Below are 20,561 nucleotides of genomic sequence, written 5' to 3' on the forward strand. Positions count from 1 at the left end.
TAGACAAACAGGACAGACCTCATAGCATTGAGAATCTCTAACTGATTAAAAAAAACTTTAAAGTTCAATAAGTTGGAAAGGTTGCTATAGAAATATATTTTACAGCAACTAATGCCTGCTTTTTCTGTCATTTAATGATTGCCCTGGAAAATGATTTGCCCTTGTGATCTTTTTGTTACTGAGAGAAATAAAAGTATGGCAAGTTAATGTTAAAATTTGCATTTGTTGAAACTAACTCATTTTGACTTAAATGTGAACTCTTAATATGGTGACTGACACTCAGTGCTCAACATAACATCTACCGGTACATGAACAGTAGTATCAGAGGTGAAAGAACCTATTTGCGCCTTTGCCTTCTCACCCAGAACCAGTTTCCTCAGCTGTTATAAAGTTGGTTTATTTCACAGGTTGAAAAAAAGTTTTGCAGCATCCAACACGTGGTGACAGGGAGAGAGACAGAGGAGGAGTTCCAAAGACCTCTGCTTTTGGTAACCTTTGAGCCTGGTAAAATAGTGATGTAAGTCAATGTCAGGACTTTGAAGCACATTGCTGCTATTAAGTTGCTGTATTAAGGCTTTCGTGGTTAGCCTGACAACAACATTGACCAGTACAGAGACAAAGACAACTGGTAAACGGTAAGGCACTCAACATCTCACTACCATTTACAACCTGAAGGCTACTGATTTTTATTTATTTGTTTATTCATTTATTTATTTTAAATGTTATATTTAATGATTCATGTGAAGATCTTTATTAATAACTTACAGGAACTGCGAAAAAGAAAAAATGAGGAACTTGTCATTTTCCACAGAAAAACAGAATGTGAAAGGAGTTTCTTTCGTAAGTGAGATGCTGACTGCATATTTTACTTTTCTGCTGTCACAACATTTGTCCTGGTTTGAGATATTTTATGATTAATTTTCTATTGTCTCACAGTTCCTTTATTTTATGATATGTATCTCTTTGTTTTTCCATATCTATCTTATTGTGCAGAAACAAATAAGAGACAGTGCTATGGGGACACCAGCATCACCTTCAGTCATGCGTGCCTTTCCTGAAGGTCCTCCAGTTCTAGATTACAGGGAACCAGAACCTCCTCCTAAGAAGCACAAGTACCAGCAAAGCTTGAAAACCCTCATTCCGTTCCGTTTTGGCTCACAGTAAGACAGATTGATCAACATATTATAAGCATATATTTTTGATTTCAGCAATGAAAGTGATCTGTCCATTTCATCAAGAGATCTGAGAAAAACCAAAAGAACCTTTGTTTTCATGATTGCTAATGCTCAGTTTTTTTTTCTGTTTTTATCAACAAGTCTGTAATTCACGTGCCATTTCTGAATCTCCAAATGTCTGATAAATTCATAATGTAATGTCAAATGTTCATTTTCTAACTTTGCACAGCTCGCACCCAGTTGATGATGCTGGTTTCTTCTCCTTCACATCATTTGCATGGATGACACCCATGATGTGGAGGCTCTTTAGGAATCGGTTAAATGAGGACTTTCCCTCTCTCTCACCTCATGATGGAGCCCACATCAATGGAGAGAGGTATTCTTCATAATCTTTTCATTTAAATCTTAGCTTAGTTCAAGAAGTCTCGACAGAATGAGTTGCTGCAGTGTAGCACTTGGCGAACAAAAAAAACACTGGTCACATGCACGTTAACTCGTTGTCTGAGGTCTAAGAATGTTTTTCTGAATCCAGGATGAGTCTTGGAGAATGTACAGTATTTTTGGGCAAAACAACTATCTTCAAAAAATGAAAACAGGTTGTGATTTCTGTTGTGTTCAGGTTCCAGAGACTGTGGGACGATGAAGTTGCCCGTGTGGGCCTAGAGAAGGCATCTCTTCCTGCTGTGGTCATTCGTTTTCAGAAGACAAGACTAATAGTGTCATTCTTGGCTTCAATCCTATTTACTTTTGCTGTATTTATTGGGCCGGTATGTAAAATTACTTATCTGTACAAAGTATCATTCAGTTGAATAATCAATAAAACATATTGTTTTATGTTCCTTAAAGGGTTAGTTCACCCAAAAATAAAAATTATCCCATAATTTACTCACCCTCAAGCCATCCGGGGTGTATATGAATATGACTTTCTTCTTTCAGCCAAACACAATCAGAGTTATATAATAAAAATATCATGGCTTTTCCAAGCTTTATAATGGGAGTGAATAGTAACTGAGATTTTGAAGCCCCACCCATCATAAAAGTAATCCATACGGCTCCAGGGCTTTAATAATTGATGAATAGAAAGTTTGGGTGAACTAATGCTTTAAAGTGCTTTATAGTTTATAAAGTCAGTCCCCTTTTGAGGGACCCACTTGCAAAAATATAGTAGCATCTGTATATTGTCATGTATAAATACCCATTTATACTGTATGATAAAAATATTAAGCATTGTATTATAAAAGCATGTTATTTCCTTAATTAAATTATTTATATTGTCAATATACTAAAACCAAATTTTCTGTAAAGTAGAATAAAATTGTTCCAATTAAATTTGAAGTTGAAATCTAACTATAAGCAGCATTCAGTGCTATTATTTTTCCTGCCTCACATCATGGATCTGTTTTGAATGTTATTTTTTACATTTGGTCTGTCTTCTAGTCAATTCTAGTGTATGAAATCCTGAACTACGTCGAAAAGCCTGAGACATCCACACAGTTGTATGGCATTGGTGTGTGCGTGGCTCTGTTCACGTCTGAATTCAGCAAGGCATTTTTTGCTTCGCTCATGTGGGCTGTGAATTTGCGTACCGCTGTGAGAGTGAAGGGAGCATTCAACGTGCTTGCTTTCAAGAAAATCATCTCTCTCAGGAATCTTACCAGCATCAGTGTAGGAGAGGTAAATTATTGATTATTGACAATGAAGACTCCCACCTTACTGTCTGTAGAATCTATTTATTGGTACTTGATAAGGAATTTGTATTTATTTATTTATGTATTGTATTTAGTACTCCAACCACTTTTTAATTACTTAAATTATATATAATACAAATAGTGTTTGTCATAAACTGTTGTGTGCATTATTTCTATGTTTTGTTTCTCTATGGTTTAGACCATAAACGTGTTGACGAGTGATGGTTATCGGATGTTTGAGGCGGTCCTGTTTGGAACGTTTCTGCTGTCTGTTCCTTTACTGCTGATCATATGTATCATATATGCCTGCTTTATTCTGGGATACACGGCACTAATTGGAATTTTGGTCTACCTGGTGTTCCTACCAATACAGGTGTGATGGTCTTTTCTGTTTTGTGTAACACATTTTCGAGATCTACACTTAATATTTACCTGTCTCAGTAATATTTTGTATTTTCCCTGTCTGTTTGTATGTGCGCGCTATAGTTCTCAATTGCCAGGCTGATTGGTGTGTTCAGAAGGCGGGCTGTATCTGTGACAGACAGACGTGTTCGCACAATGAATGAGGTTCTGACCTGCATCAAGCTCATTAAGATGTATGCGTGGGAGGAGTCTTTTGAGAAAACAATCACAGGTTGCCTTTCCATCCATCCATCCTATTGCATTTTACTCATGACTCTGTGAAATGCTGTGTTTTCTCACCCTTTCTTTCCTTATTTTTTTCGGATATAGATATTAGGAAAAATGAGAAGTTGCTATTACAAAAGGCTGGTTATGTTCAGAGTTTAAATTCTTCCTTAACAACGATAGTCCCCACACTGGCAACCATCCTCACCTTCATTGTCCACACTGCACTGAAACTGCCTCTTCAACCTTCTACTGTGAGTGCAAAAAAGGCTTATCATTTGATAAATGGATAAGTTTACACTACCGTTCAAACGTTACTTTTTTTCCTTTACAAATAAATGCTCTTCTTTGGAACTTTCTATTCATAAATGAATCCTAAAAAAATGTGCATCACAGTTTCTACAAAAATATTAAGCAGTAAAACTGTTTTCAACACTGATGATAGTAAGATATGTTTCTTGAGCACCAAATCAGCACATTAGAATGATTTCTGAAACTGCTTTGCCATCACAGCAATAAATTACATTAAAAAATATATTAAAATAAAAAACCGCTATTTTTAATTGTACCGGTAATAATATTTCACAATATTATTGTTTTACTGTTTTTTTTTTTAAATCAAATAAATGCAGCCCTTGTTAGCATAAGTGAGTTCTTTCAAACCATTAAAAATCTTACTAACCCAAAACATTTGAATGGTAGTGTAAATGTGTAAAACTTCATTACCGGTACTTATACATTGATTGATCGATTTATTGTTTTTATTTTGTATTTGAATAATCATGTTCTAACTGGCTTAACTGTTGTAATTCACATCATGTAAACTGGCAGAAGACTCTGATGTACTTGAAACTTTGATAAAAGAGATGAGTTTTCTCTAACCATCTGATTGTTTCCCCACAGGCGTACACTATCATCGCTGTATTTAACTGCATGAGGATGTCTATGGGCTTGTTGCCATTCTCTGTTAAAGCTGTTGCTGAGGCTAAAGTGGCTCTTGCGAGACTCAAGGTTGGACTCATTCACGGGTTTCTCTTAATCAAAATCAAAGATCATTTTCTCTCATTTATACCTCAATGTCAAAAAGAGTTCCTCCTTTTTCCTACGAATTTGTACCTTTGGCCCCATTATCTGCTCTACTTAGGCATTGGTTTAGGACATATTGAGATAGATGTAAATATTGTTCATATGTGTAACTTATATTTTATGTGTAACTTAAGTGTGTGGAAAATATATTTTCATGTGCTGTATTTTACACATGCTATAACTTGATACTCTAAAATGCGTCAGTCACGTCTTTTACATTGACTTGCTGATTTTCCTCTGCAGTATGATGCAAATAACAGAATATTTAATGATTGCATCTCTACAGAAACTAATGTTGGTACAGAACCCCAAAGGTTATCTTACCCAGGATAAAAACATGGATTTGGCGCTGGTCATGGAAAAGGCCTCATTCTCTTGGAGCCTGCCAGATGACATGAACGCCACTGAAAAACCTCAAGATCCCTCTCAAAGCGCCACACACAAGTCCCAACCTTCAATCAGAAGCATCAGCTTCACTCTTTCAAAGGTGTGATATGAATATATTATAATGTGAGGCACTATAACATTCCAGTAGTCGATAGACATGATGTGTTCTGACACTACAAGAGACTAATGAATCTCTCTTTTCAATTATAGGGAAGTCTGCTTGGGGTGTGTGGCAATGTAGGAAGTGGAAAAACCTCTTTGATATCAAGCATTCTTGAGCAGGTGTGGCACCACCTGTCTTTTCTACGTCCAAGACACATGATGTGATGAGGTGTGACTGACAGTATAATCATTTATTCCTGCAGATGCATCTTGTGAGTGGGTCTGTATCAGCTAATGGAACATTTGCATATGTTTCCCAGCAAGCCTGGATATTCCACGGGACTGTAAGGGACAATATCCTCATGGGAGAACCATTTGACCAAACCAGGTAAAACTAGAGAACACTAAAAAACAAAACTGGTCAAATAATGTGTGTCAACAGTTACATATTTGTTTTTTGAAAAGTGTCAGGAGAGTTCACTTCTGCACAGTAAAATAATTACCAAAATGTACAATCAAAAACAGGCAGTGCGGTTGCCAGAGTTTTACTTATAAACCCACATTTGAAGATACAGTATGACATTTTACTGGAGGCCAAATGCCAACACAAAGTCTATTATATTATCATCTTTATTGGCCAAAAGAGGAGAGCTGAATGGAGAACAATGGATGATTTAGAGTGATAAACAGAGCATTAAACTGAACGAAGAAGAAAACGTACAGTCATGTCCTAAAGCAATGAAATTTCACATGACGTTTTGTTGTTGTTGCTATAATAGATCTTGATAAATCTTCTACACCCTGACCTACGTAAAAAGGTATAAGGAAAACTTTCATAAAGATTTAGTGATTTAAAAATAATAAAATCACATATGTGTAACACAAATTTAGCTGATGAATAACTGTATCTCATAGTTAATATGGTCACATTAAAAAAAAGGTCCATGGTCTATTGTCAACAGTGTAGCAATGTGTGAGCTGTGCTTCATACAGAAGTCAAGCTTTTTGTTGGTCAACGTGGCGAAATCTGAAATGAGTCTGACCCATGAAAAATTTGTCAAACAACTGTATGTGACCGCTCCTTTAGCCTCTCCGATAGATGCAAATTTTATCTAAATATTAAGCAGATCAATATCATATTAGAGTGTAAAAGAGTAGTTTTGTATGAAACTTGACATTATTTCCCCATGGTAAGTGAATTTAGTGAGCAAGGACTCAGAACAAAACAATTTAGACACCACTAACCCATTCGTCTTGAAATAGCAAGTTTTAATTTTCCTCAGTGTCAGTCCTACCATGCTCCTAGCTGCCCCTCACCTTTCAAACGCATGTAATCTACCAGATCCTGTTTTATAGCCATAAAGACAGTGAACCGCTTTATGGTGTGTTTTTGAATGGCTTGTAATGTCTTTTATTGGATGGGGTAAATTTCTGGCTCTGATCACAGTCTCAGCTGCTTTATAATCTGTCATATTGTTGTTGAACATTGATCCTTTGTACTGAGATGAACTGCTGCATCCTAACAAAAAAGCGGTTATGTGCTTGCTGTGTTTTAGATATGACAGTGTTATTCATGCCTGCTGTCTGAAACCTGATCTGACAATACTTCCATATGGAGACCAGACAGAGGTCTGTTTCCACATTTTCACCAACACTCTGATCAGATAATATATATATATATATATATTAATTGAACCATTAAATGTGTATAGGACTACAGTTGAAAGGAATACATATAATGTATGGGGATAATAATAGTGTGTGTGTGTGTGTGTGTGTGTGTGTGTGTGTGTGTGTGTGTGTGTGTGTGTGTGTGTGTGTGTGTGTGTGTGTGTGTGTGTCAAGATTGGAGAGCGAGGTATTAATCTTTCTGGTGGTCAGAAGCAGAGAGTCAGTTTAGCCAGGGCAGTGTATTCTAACAGAGACATTTTCCTTTTGGATGATCCTCTGTCTGCTGTCGATGCACACGTTGGGAAGCACATTTTTGAGGAATGCATCAAGAAAGAGCTTAAGGGCAAATCAGTCATTCTGGTCACTCATCAGCTGCAGGTAATTCACTCTAACAACATAATCCATAATGTCATTTATGTTCATTTGCTTTGCAGGCTTCTTTTCTGTTTGAGTTAGTGGAATAAATATTTGCTCATACCAGATAACATCTATAGATATGTGATTCCCAGTAGCTTCTGAAAAACTAAAAATATCAGGTCATTTTAAACGGTGTTAATAACAAAGTTCGGAAGAAGCACATTCAGATAATCTACCCAATCAGCGAGAGGAGGCCGATATAAAAATAGCCGACTCACCTCGGTCCCATGACAGTTTTCCAGCATCCCTCCTGGATTAAAATCAATAAAAAAAGTAATGCAAAAGTCAGGCCAGTTTCTATAATGATATAGATTATTCTAGGTCTGATTTAAATTTTAAATGTTTTTAAAATTACTTAGAGGAATAGTTCACTTGAAAAGGAAAATTCTGTCATCATCTACTCACCGTTAAGTTGATTCAAACCTGTATGAATTTCTTTCTTCTGCTGAATACAAAATACTATGGCAGTCAATGGGGTACATCAACTGTTACCGACATTCTTTAAAATATCTTACTTTGTGTTCAGTAAAAGAAAAAAAACTCTTGAAACAACTTGAGGGTGAGTAAATGATGACAGAATTTTCATTTTGAAGTGAACTAATCCTTTAAGATAAATAGCTTAACTCTGTGGGGATTGCTGATTTATACGATTTATAAGCTTTTTGTCAACAGATTTTTCTCTCCAATATTACGGGGTCGCAGTTGTACGTGAAGTTAATATATAACAGTGTCATGGAGGAAGATATAAAACTTGCATGTAAATGCACATAAACCTAATGTTGACAGTTTCATGAAGTATCAATAATGATTAATTTGTATTTTTGTAACTCATTTAATGAATAACCTCCTCAGGTTGGGAAAAGGGTCATATATGCCTGCCTCACTATTATGTAATTGCAGGAACATATAATGCACATCACGTGGATTTACAAAATTCTCCATCAGAGAAACCACACACAAACCTTGTCACCCAGCACGTCTGTGTCAGTCAGTGTGACTCAGCAGAACAGCTGTCTTTTAATACGTAACTCGACATAAGGATCTTAAAATTGTAGCTTTTCACCAATGATTCTCAGTTTTTGTGTGTGCTCAGCTCAACTGATTTCCTCAGCTGCTCCGCTCTGTTGTGTTTGCAGTATTTGGAGTTTTGTGATGAGGTGCTGTTGTTGGATAATGGGGAGATAAAGGAGGCAGGCACTCACAGTGATTTGATGAAAGCTAAAGCCCGCTACGCTCATCTTATTAACAACGTCCAGATGGAACAGAGCAACGTAACCACTCTCAATTACTTTACACATGAAATGAGCCATTCAAATACTACAACTTATTTACTCACTTGACATGTATTGGTTTCTAATACTAAACTAAATGAAACAAACATTTCCTCCTTATTATCACTTTTGGATCATATAGGAAAATGTAGAAGCTGATTCCAAAACACATACTGAACACAATGACTCCAAACAGACCAATGCAGATGAGCCCAAAGTCAACGGCATAGAAAACCCAGGTTAGTGGATGAATATGTTAGTTAATATATATAATCTAAAAAAATCTATATCTAACAAAAAAAACACTGACCAAGTGTAAACATTTTCAAGCAGTCCTGTTAAATAAATTATTATTTTTCAAATGTAAATGTAAAAAAAATATTACATATGTTTTCATTATTAAATGTAGTGACTATTTTGATATTTTCCTGACATTATTTTATTTTGTAATAGATTAAAAAAAGAAAAAAAATCTGTAAAATCAAATATGTAATTTATTTATACATTTATTTATATCAGAAATTTCACAATTATTTAATATAACTAAATAATTGCTGAACATAATTAATAATAATTGAATTATAAAATAAATGTTTATCAAAGCAAAGCATGATGGCTTCCATAGAAGTTCTATAAACGCCTTTACGTTTAGCATGAACATTTGCATGAACAACAGGATTTTTGTGTTACAGATGTGAGCCAAGTTTGTTTTCACATCACTTGATAGCCTTTGGAGGAATTACAGTTTAAATATGCAATCCCTACATCTTCTAAATATTATTAAATGTAACGATCATGCATTCATAAGCAATTCATCCTCTTAATTGTGCACTTTTGGTGAGACAAGCATCTGCTAACAGACATCTCTCTTTCTTTTATCTTTCTAGCTTTTGAAATGCCTGATGAGAAAGATGTAACAAATGAATTACCCAACGACTCCACAGAAACAAAAGGTAAATGTATAAATATCTTCACAATATATTATTATTATGAATAAGTGCATTATGTTCACACAGAATATTCAGTTTAATCTGATTTATAGAATGGTGTGTATGTGTGATCCAGGGAAAAAGGATCAGTTGGTAACACAGGAAGTGTCCCTTGAAGGTTCAGTTACATGGAGGACTTACCACCAATACTGCAAAGCTGCTGGAGGTTTTTGTTCTTTGTTGTAAACTTTTTTCTTCTCTCTCCATCTCGATCTCTCTGTCTGTACATTATAAATGCTGTACACTCAAAAAAATTAACTAGGAAGGTTGTGCACTTTACATAATATATTTATATTTAGTTTACTTATAATAATTGTGTTTGTTGACTTGAAATGTTTTTTTCTATTAAGGTCCACGTAATTATGTCTCATCTTAACAGTACAAAATCCTAACGTGTTGTCTAAACACAAACCATTTATGTTAAGTAAAAAAATCTTACATCCAGAGGGTGGCGCTATAGTGCGACGCCAACTGCCATTTTGCCCTAACTTAATTTGATTGTGTTCAATCTGCTTAAATATAAAATTTAAATTTACTTAATCCGTTTGTGTTGGATTACATGAATGATTTGTGTTGCATTAACTGAAACTGGGCGGTGCTTGTTAGTTCCCAGCATGCTTTGCATATGGTTAAATTAAGAGAGAATAAATGTTCAAATTAAGTGTTATTTTATGTTTTTTTTTAGAAAATTAGAAAAGGGGAAGACTTGATAGTGTGTAATTGTGTTTAATGTTCAAATACATTGGAATTATTAGAACCATTTAAATTACAGTGGGTTACCATTGTGGAGAAGAGTGAGGCATTTTGTTTGGCTGTGGACTGATTCAGTAATGTTTAACTGCTTTGGTTGAAGGAGCATGTAAATCTTGTGCTACTAACATGTGCTACTGCTAGCAAATAGCTAGCTATATAGTCTATCGATTTAATTATGTGTCACTAAAATAAATGAAATATTAATGGATGATTGAAAATAAAAAACTCTTGAATCATGTCAGAAAACCTTAAAATTAGTTGGGCTGACACTATTAAATTAAGCTGTGCCAAACCACAGTAACTAAGTTGAATCAACCTTAATAAATTAAGTTGACCCAACGTAAGTACATTAAATTGGAATAACAGAATTGCATAATGCTGAAATAAAGCAAGTTAATCATGTGGAAATCCTTTCCATGGTTTTTTTATGTTCATTCTAAGAGTCATTTTTTTGAGTGTAACACTGTTTCTCATTCTGACTTTCTCTTTAATTATTTATATCTCTGTAGGGTATATACTGCTGGCAGTTGTTATACTTGTCTTCACTCTTCTTGTGGGATCGACTGCTTTCAGCAATTGGTGGCTCAGTTACTGGTTACAACAGGGATCAGGGGTAAACAAAAACACATCAGGGGTAAACAAAAACACGCACACACACGCACGCACGCACGCACGCACACACACACACACACACACACACACACACACACACACACACACACACACACACACACTCACACACACACACACACACACACTTTTCAAACTGTTTTCTCTCTGTGTGTTCTTGTAGAACAGTTCCAGTCATAATCTAACAGCAAACAGCGGTGATATCTCACAGAATCCAGACCTGCCATTCTACCAAATGATTTATGGCATTATTATTGTTGCCATGGTACTGCTGAGTATTGTCAAGGGCTACACCTTCACTAAAGTCACTCTGCGTGCCTCTTCCAAACTCCATGACACAATGTTCAAACGGGTAAGATTAGCAGATTTACATTTCTTACATTTTTGGATTTTAGATCATATTATTCGCAACCTTTTCGAAGGCCCCCGCTATGTCTAAAATAAGAAGACAAAATCAATTGAATAGACATCAGTATCACTACTGATCAGTAATCATTCATAGTGCATAATAAAAAGATGGCATTAAAACAAATATTTAAAATAAACCATCTTTATGTTTTTTCTACATTATTTTGGAGATTCAATGTGAAAGTATTACAATATAAAAATATATTAAAAACTGTAATGTTAGGTAAGATTAATCTCGATTAATTACAGAAAAATGTGTGATTAAATCATCTTTTTTAATCATTTGACGTATTGACATACATTTTCTTTCAGATACATGGTGTATTTTTTATGTTTATTTTAGCTTTTTTCCAGTGTTTCTGGTGTAATTATGACAAAGCTGCTTGTTTTTTAACAGAAACTAGGAGTGAGTGTATTATTAATATTATTATTATTAATATATTAGTGATATATTAGATTAAATATTTTGTGATTCCAGAAGACTCAAAAACTGAACTGTTCTTTAATAAAAACAATAGTTATCTTAATTTTATGTGTTTTTTTTTAGGATTTTAATTTAAATCGGAGATAAATTGTTTTACTATATTAATAATAATTGTATTAATTTAAATACTAGGATAGTCATCCTGCAGTCTCTTGGTTGATCTAAACCCTCCCCATAGCACACAAACTCCTTTTTTTAATGTAAGTGATCAAGTTTAATAGGACAGAGTTTTAGTAATAGAATTAGCATTGTGCTACTATTTATTCAGTAAAATGAAAACCATTTGAGAAGAATTTTGATACCATTTTACTATATTTTTCATCAGATCCTTGGCAGCCCAATGAGTTTTTTTGACACAACTCCAACTGGCCGCCTGGTGAACCGCTTCAGTAAAGACCAAGATGAGGTTGATGCAGTTTTGCCGTTCAACATGGAGAACTTTTTGCAGTTCTGTCTGATCGTTACTTTCACCATTCTCATAATCTGCGTAGTATTCCCATACCTCCTGATCGCCGTGGTAGTTCTCGGAATCATCTTTGCCACAATCCTATAGTAAGACACAAACATTGCACCTTAATATCATAAGATGTGTTTTTATTCAGAAGTAGAATATAAAGATGCATGTTTTAATGCCATGAAATGTACAAACCATCCGTTTTCTTTTGCCCTAGTGTTTTCCAAAGGAGCATTCGTCAGATGAAGAGGATGGAGAATGTGAGTCGTTCTCCCTGGATCTCTCTCACCACCTCTACCATACAGGGACTCAGCACCATCCATGCCTATGACAAAAGAAAGCAGTACATTGAACGGTAACTAAGATATTACTGACAATATATTTGGATCTATGACAATATAATTAGAAAATATTTAAGAAAGACATACAGTGCAGGGCAACATGCTGTGTTACTTGAAATGAGTGAGCCTCATGAATTCTACCCCAGTAATTATCCAGCATACCTAAGCTATAACACACAAGCAAAAGTGTTAATATTTATACCAACAACATTACGATTACGAGTGTGATATTGCTTCTTCTAATAAGTTAATATTGAAACTGAACTGCAACACAATTCTTTGTTTTCCTCCACCAATGAAGCCAAAACAGAATTAACTGTTGTGAGGGATTTTTTTCCTGAATGAAACCATTTTTGAATGAATCAGTTGAATCACTGCTGGTGTAATGTTGTAACCTGCAAAAAGAGTCCCAGTGCTGTTTGACTGATACTGCCAATCAGGGATCAGAACTGACTGTTGTATCATTTTAAATTAAATTTAGGCCATACGAACTGTGGCTTTTTAAGAGAACTCAGTACCGTACTAAAAGTCAAAAACGAATATATTTTTTTCTCTTCACGGAAAAGCCAACACTAATAGCTCAAAACTTATGTTGCCCCCACAAATGTAGCAAACATCCAATGAATCCAAAGCCTCATATTGTTTGTGTTTCCAATACCAGGTTTAAGATGCTGAGTGACATCAACTCAAACCACTTCCTGCTGTTTAATTGTGGGACTCGCTGGCTGTCATTTTGGTTAGACTTCCTGTCTGCTTCTGTTACTCTAATGGTGGCACTGTTCGTAGTGCTCAGCCCCAATGACGCCATAAACCCTTCTCTAAAGGGCTTGGCCTTATCTTACACGATACAGGTAACTCTCACAGCTAGACTAAAACAGTAGGTTAACAACTGAAAGATATCTGAGCACTTTGTGTTTATGTCATTTCAGTTGACTGGAATCCTTCAGTTTGTGGTGAGATTGTCCACTGAGCTGGAGGCGAAGTTCACCAGTGTAGAGAGACTGCTGGAGTATATTACGGTGAGAGACATACGCATTAGGTTAACCTTCGGGTTATCATGCATTCATATTCAGTTTAGCCAGTTCAGATAATCATGAATATAGCAGATTGAATATAGTTTTAATTTGTCACTGCTTCATTGCTGCAGAGTTGTGTATCAGAGGGACCACGAAGTGTCAAGGGTGCTCACATCCCCACCGGCTGGCCACAGGAGGGCGCCATTACCTTTAAAAACTACAGTATGAGATACAGGACAACACGCCTGTAGTCCTCCAGTAATCTCCACATAAATATTAAACCTGGGAAAAACTTGGCATTGTGGGACGCACTGGCTCTGGTGAGAGAGAACATATAATGTTATATTCAAAGCTTAATTTTATGTTTTTAATGTTGATTCATTTCCTCTTATTGTTATAAATTCAGATTGACGTAGTGCATAATGGGTTAATCTATGTTAAAGTCGTCATTCAAAAGTATTCTTTAACCAAATGTGGCTGCCATCATAAAAATGCATAAAGTAGCGAGTGCTAGTCATGTAATATAAATGAGGATTTTCTGTCTCTGTTTCTCATGGTTTCGTTTCGTTCATTGCCGCTCTCTTTCTGATTCAGGGAAGTCCTCTCTGGGTGTGGCATTGTTCCGTTTGGCAGAGCCGGCTGAGGGGCACTATTTTGATAGATGATGTGGACATCTGCAAGCTGGGCTGAAAGATCTTCGCAGCCAACTCTCCGTCATCCCACAGGATCCCGTGCTCTTCATCGGCACTGTCAGGTGACTTCTCACCTACCAACACTACACGTCTATTCATTACGTCATGATGATTCAATTTACCCCACTCCTTTTGTATCACCTTGTCTTATCATTGAATTGTTTTTGTCAGAAAATTACCTGAACTGAAATAGGCAACATTCATTAATTGTGTGATATCCAAAAATAGAACGCAAATTATCCTCGATACGTATAACCTTAATCTGTGTACCTTTTTGTGTATTGTATTCTTGTACATGTTGTAATGTGCCGATTGAAGAATTTTTCTTTAATGTGTTTGTTTGTGTGATTACTGTGTGTAGGTATAACCTGGACCCGTTTAACAACTACAAAGATGAGGAGCTCTGGCTGGCATTAGAAAAGACCTACATGAAGAACACGGTAAAGACTTGCTCTATACAAGGCCCGCAAACAATACTGGATATAGTTTTGATTATGTTTCAAGTACATACTTTTTCTAGATCTTGTGTCAGAGAGGTTCTCCAAATATGTTCCTCATTTTTCAAATAGTAGAACAGCCTGAATGCTCACACTTTTTCAGCTACAGGTTTCAAACTTTATAAAAATTGCCTGTTTAAAGGGATGGTTCAGAGTAATTTCAACCTAGGGTCATTTGCACCATGACCTTGAGCCAAACACCCCACCAGAAGCTTTCTTTTCCCTTGGTCGAAGTCGAACATTATTAAAGTTAGAGCTTATTTAGAGATATCAAGCCGAATGCTTAGTGCAGGCGCTAATGGATCCGAAGCTTGTATCTCGTAAATTACCCCACTAATAATGCCCTGCCGGAATGATACCAAACTTCTACAGTAGTACAAATAGGTTCTGTACTTATAAAACGAGGCATTGTAAAGTTTGTAAGTGCATCAGGAGTTTATTTAAATAACACTTGCCTTATGGCTTATGCTACCGCTAACATGGACGAGGTCACTTCACTTCTGTGATTTGGGAAAAGCCCGTAAAAGAAAGGCAGAAAGCGATGCATAGGATGTAGTGTAGACGCCCAGTTCCAGGAATGCACACATTTTTTGTTGATAGTACCAGTTTGCAACAATTATTAGTTAACACTAAGTTGTCAACACTTTGGAAAAAATAAGAAAACATTTCGGATATACCAAAAAACTTTTTCCGCAACACCGGGTGATCGCGCAAGTTTTACGGGCTTTTCCCAAATCACAGAAGTGAACTCGACGTCTGGGTTAGCAGTAGCATAAGCCATCAGGCAAGCGTTATTTAAATAAACTCCTGATGTACTTACACACTTTACAATGCCTCATTTTATGAGTACAGAACCTATTTGTACTACTGTAGAAGTTTGGTACCATTCTGGGCATTATTAGTGGGGTAATTTATGAGATACAACCTTCAGATCCATTAGCGCCTGCACTAAGCCATTCGGCTGATATCTCGAAATAAGCTCTAACTTTAATAATGTTTCGACAAAGGGAAAAAAAGCTTCTGGGGGGGGGGGGGGGGGGGGGGGGGGTGTTTGGCTCGAGGTCATGGTGCAAAGGACCATAGGTTGAAATTACTCTGAACCATCCCATTAAGTAGTCTATATTTGATCAAACTGCCATCGCGCTTATGCACTTCTACTTCTTTCACTGTATATAATAAAGTTTGCTTTTCAGGTGATCAGTGGGGTGCCACGATTTCATTGTTATTTCAACAGTCACGGTTTCTACTAGGAGCAGCTCAAACATCATTAAATTAATCTAGCCTTTTATGTGAGGATATAATTTATTGAGAAAGAAAAAAAAAACAATATAAGAGTGGGCATGTTACTGTGAGCTGCACTATAGTGATGAAACATAGACGTAACATCTGCTTAAATTCCTCTCAGTACCTTTCACACTTTGGTCCATGGTAACATAAAAAAGAAAGGAGAAACAGCAATTGAATATAATAGTCATAGAATATAAAAGAAACACTCAAGCATTCAGGTGTTAAGTCATCCGCACTTCTCTTTCTCTCTCTTGCAGATTGCTAAGCTGCCAGAGAAGTTACACTCTCCAGTAGTGGAGAATGGAGAGAACTTCTCGGTTGGAGAGCGGCAGCTCATGTGTATGGCCAGAGCACTGCTCCGTAATTCCAAAGTGAGAATACAAAACACACCAGAATCACCTCAAAAAAATCCCTTGCTCTTAACAGGGTCTGATAAAGTTGTGTTCATAGATAATTCTATTGGATGAGGCGACGGCGTCTATAGACTCCGAGACTGACAGCATGATCCAGCACACCATCAGAGATGGTTTCCAGCACTGCACGATGCTCACAATCGCCCACAGGATTAACACTGTGTTGGAGAGTGACCGCATACTCGTCATGGAGCAGGGCAAGGTAATCCACTACTTTTTAATATATAAATTGACATTACATTCAACTAAATACGGTACATTACTGTCTAATAGCATTATTGAAGTACTACTCTATTCCCCTTATGTAGCAACGCATAAGCTATTTTCTGTGATTTTGTGGGCACTTCCGATTAATTTGCCGCTATAGGTAAATAACCGGGAGAATAACAGAATGCTGTAAAGTGTAAATGGTAAAATGATTATGAATTCAAAAATACTATGATAACAAATATCAGTTTGCAATATCAAGCAGCATAACAGGCAGCTTTTGTACAGCAGCTGAAATAAATGGAAGTGGATGAGAAGTTACAATCGCTCTTACATTAAGAGTAAGGTGAATCTAAGCCCTCTTTCATGTTTTCTCCCAGGTGGTTGAGTTTGATCCGCCGCAGGACCTGATACAGAGGCCGAACTCTCTGTTTGCCTCTCTTCTAGCAGCAGCTAATCAAGTGAACTCGTGAAGCACTCTGAAACACTCACACTGCATGTTGTTGCAGAATTTGACACATGTATACAGGAAGTGGTTTACGACATCTATATGTACATGACTCTTGCAGAATATGTGTGACCTATACATCAATCTTTACATAGCCTATAAGCTATCACTAATACGAATAATACACCATAGCACGTTGGCACACTTATTTTCAACATTACATTTATAGGTAAAAGCACGTGGATTTGCACTTTTTTTCTTTTTTTTATTCCAGTCAACTTGTTTTTTGTTTTGTTTTTTCTTTGCACATAGGTATTGTCATTTTTATTTTAAAGATTCAGAGGGCTCTGCACATTTTTGTTCATGTGCGTTATATATCTATCTTAATATTTTGTTATTTAGACACAGCAGTTACAGTTACTTTAAATGTCCTCAGTTTTCATAGATTCGTCAGATATGTATTTAAAATATTTATTTGATTTTTTTATGTGTGAAACAGATATAAAATCAAAGCACAATACATGCACAAATAAAGTCTCGTTTCTGTCTCGTACGCTTTGTAGCATATAGTACATTTAAAGGATGCTTCTAAGAACTTTCTAGGTGAGTCAGTGTGTGTTTCTCAGCTTGGACGCTAGGTGTCTCTCTCCTCCTCCAGTACCAGAGCTTATTGGGCCACGGTTGCATCAGTGGAGACACTAACTGATGAAATGTGTTGAAATGTCAGCATCAGCGTGCATCTCAGACTGATGAGGGATTGAGGGAATTATTTCAACTCGGTGAAGAGACAGCGTGAAAGACATTAATCAGATATCAGTGAATTTTTACTGCTTGTGTCCTTCAACTTATACAGTGACGCTCATTGACCCAAAATATGCATCATTTTGAAAATACAGAGACTTTCTTTCAAAGACGCTTGTATTTGAAAAAGTTTTTATTTTCTTATTTTTTTTTTAAATAATTTTAAGAGGTGCAACATTCTTATCTAAACGCTTATTTAGGCCAGTACCTTGGTCTATTTAACACATAGGCCTACACACGCGCATGGCACCTTTTTTTTTTTTTTTTTTTTTTTGTAATGTCATCGTGTTCTGTCAGTCTGTCATCAGGTCAGGTGCGAGAATGAACAAACCCCTTGACTTCCTGCCACAGTCTTTTCCCGTCATTATCAGATTCTGATCATCTACACAGCATTAGTCACGATTTAAACTTTAGCTGCAGGGTACTAACTCACCAATGAACAAATTGTACTCTAAGAACATGGAAACATGACACCAATGCAGTGTCGTTCATACATTGGCACAACCTGTCAATCAGTATCTTATTAGTCATCAAATCAAAAATATTCCTTAACGTGATGACGGAGTCTCAATCCCAGAATCCATCCAACCACACAGGCTATTGAATCTTTAACTTTAAATATTCAATCAAGGCTTTAGTTATTGATCAGGCTATAGGCCAACTTCATGGAATAAAATGGAATCAGATAACTCTTAATGATTGTGTCCAGAACTTTATTTTAACTTTGAATGGTCTTGCCCCCACTAGGGCGCAGTGTTGTCTGAGAAAGTGTAAAACTGAAAGCGCAAGTAACTTGGCATAGAAACACATAGCCTACAGAACTCGACATTTCATTCAGTAACAGTAAGGAGTTTTGATTTATTTGTTGTTTAATATTGATGATTGTATTATTGTATGCATATGATTACATACTATCACTTGTTTTTGCTTCTTCGGCAGTGATTAGATCTGGAGATTCAGTATCTACTCTTTCAGGGATGTGTCATAGCGCCCCCTATAACCGTAATAGCGCTATTTGTCTTTTAAAGAAAGATCTTTTCAAGCAAAACATTTTATAGAAACTTTTAAATGATAAAATAATTTATATAGGCTGCAGTAAAAAAAGAAAAAGCATTTCAACACTTTCCTGTTTTCCAACCTGGAACATGTCCATATAGTTAATAGTTTGCAGATGCCGCTTATTTTGATATTTTAATTGTGACTCAGTGTTCCAATACATTTAGATGCATTGTAGATACAAGTACGTACAATCACGCTGGGTTAGCGCGCTCGCTCTCTCTCTCTCTCTCTCTCTCTCTCTCTCTCTCTCTCTCTCTCTCTCTCTCTCTCTCTCTCTCTCTCTCTCTCTCTCTCTCTCTCTCTCTCTCTCTCTCTCTCTCTCTCTCTCTCTCTCTCTCTCTCTCTCTCTCTCTCTCTCTCTCTCTCTCTCTCTCTCTCTCTCTCTCTCTCTCTCTCTCTCTCTCTCTCTCTCTCTCTCTCTCTCTCGGTTAGTAGTCTGCAAGAACAATAAATCATTGACAAATGTGAACTATATTCTTAGCCTTGTATTACAGTTGGCTCTAACTAGTTCTTTCCTAACACTGTTGGACAAAGCTGAATGCATTGTTTCTGATCAATGAAAGGGATCTTTTGATCAGGCCAAGGCTTAATTGAAGATGATAAAGACAGTAAGCAGACATGCTCAGTGAGGCCAGATGTGCCTGTAATATTCTCCAAAGCTTTTGCACATGCAGAACGTTCACTAATTGTATTTACCTTTTTGCAGAGTTTGGCCATGCAATGTTAGTAAAGGAAGTCTTCAATCACTCAGCAGTGAAGCTATATTCCTCAATAGGAAAAAAAGAAGAAGAATCATTACACCTCTCAGTCTGTTAGTGAAGTCCTACTGTGATCTGTCAGTTTTGTGATCAGTCATGTCTGGTCCTGAACTATTTCCAGTGGCGCCATTTTTAAATCTCAGATGCGTTTAAACAAAATAGCTGCGTCCCAATTCAGAGGCTGCATCCTTCGAGGGATACAGGATTTTTTTGTTTGAAATTGTCGGATTACACTTTTAAATGTAAGTATTGGGATATAATTACTTGAATAATCTAAGGTATCTATACAAATGTAAAAACAAAGCAGTTTAAATGTTGACATATCTTACCAAGATGCGATTTTATATATTTTTTTGGGTACAACAGGGCTAAAGGGCTTTTCATAACTCCCATAGTGTATGATTGCAGAAAAGATATATGTTTGACTTCAGCTGAACAATGACACTATTTTCTTTAAGAGCTGCTGTACAGCCAAAACTCAGAACTCTGTTTGCATCATTTAATCATTTTCATGTTATCAACATTCTGCATTGTATAAATGCAAGTTGCTATAGCATGGATTGGATATTTGGATGGTTGTGGTTTGCTATTGGTGTGTGAGTGTGATCACAGTGTGCTATTTCATGTGAGGGACAGATTGTCCCGCTGAAAAACACATAATCAAAGAAGAGAAGAATTGTTGTTGCATGAGGTAGGGGAAATTAATTTTATGAAAGATTATGAGTGCACATGAATAAAAAAAAAAATCATGATGTGCACGGATAAATCATAATAAATACTGCAAAATAAAAAAATAGGAATGGTTGATTTTGAATGATCTCATGGTGACTCTTACATGGACACAATAACAGCCTAAAAGGCACATCTCTCCCACCTCTGTCAACTAGTGTGTAGGCGATA

At 36.3% G+C, this 20,561-nt stretch overlaps 1 protein-coding gene and 1 long non-coding RNA gene across 2 annotated transcripts in view; one reads left to right on the forward strand and one right to left on the reverse strand.

The window, feature by feature from the left end:
* The window catches only part of abcc12 (ATP-binding cassette, sub-family C (CFTR/MRP), member 12), a 33,089-nt gene extending 13,950 nt beyond the window's left edge, over positions 1-19,139 (forward strand). Inside the window, 36 exon segments of the mRNA XM_079605428.1 lie at positions 408-635; positions 768-840; positions 994-1,160; positions 1,405-1,551; positions 1,795-1,942; positions 2,613-2,849; positions 3,063-3,236; positions 3,350-3,497; positions 3,596-3,744; positions 4,394-4,501; positions 4,863-5,063; positions 5,174-5,245; positions 5,329-5,453; positions 6,622-6,694; positions 6,911-7,114; positions 8,290-8,424; positions 8,567-8,663; positions 9,312-9,377; positions 9,490-9,579; positions 10,676-10,779; positions 10,960-11,148; positions 12,014-12,240; positions 12,360-12,497; positions 13,145-13,334; positions 13,413-13,502; positions 13,631-13,729; positions 13,735-13,755; positions 13,757-13,784; positions 13,787-13,819; positions 14,094-14,143; positions 14,145-14,178; positions 14,181-14,253; positions 14,553-14,631; positions 16,233-16,346; positions 16,426-16,590; positions 16,976-19,139. Coding sequence (XP_079461554.1) covers positions 787-840; positions 994-1,160; positions 1,405-1,551; positions 1,795-1,942; positions 2,613-2,849; positions 3,063-3,236; positions 3,350-3,497; positions 3,596-3,744; positions 4,394-4,501; positions 4,863-5,063; positions 5,174-5,245; positions 5,329-5,453; positions 6,622-6,694; positions 6,911-7,114; positions 8,290-8,424; positions 8,567-8,663; positions 9,312-9,377; positions 9,490-9,579; positions 10,676-10,779; positions 10,960-11,148; positions 12,014-12,240; positions 12,360-12,497; positions 13,145-13,334; positions 13,413-13,502; positions 13,631-13,729; positions 13,735-13,755; positions 13,757-13,784; positions 13,787-13,819; positions 14,094-14,143; positions 14,145-14,178; positions 14,181-14,253; positions 14,553-14,631; positions 16,233-16,346; positions 16,426-16,590; positions 16,976-17,068 — 4,122 coding nt within the window. The 5' untranslated portion in view covers positions 408-635; positions 768-786 and the 3' untranslated portion in view covers positions 17,069-19,139.
* LOC306994696 lies at positions 12,111-12,652 on the reverse strand. The gene is made up of 3 exons (XR_013796724.1): positions 12,571-12,652; positions 12,338-12,467; positions 12,111-12,235 (listed from the first exon to the last, which is right to left on the reverse strand). It is a non-coding gene; the product is annotated as an uncharacterized lncRNA (long non-coding RNA).
* Positions 19,140-20,561: the final 1,422 nt, after the last annotated feature.

Source organism: Phoxinus phoxinus, assembly GCF_949152265.1.
Source record: "Phoxinus phoxinus genome assembly, chromosome: 2".
NCBI lineage: Eukaryota > Metazoa > Chordata > Actinopteri > Cypriniformes > Leuciscidae > Phoxinus > Phoxinus phoxinus.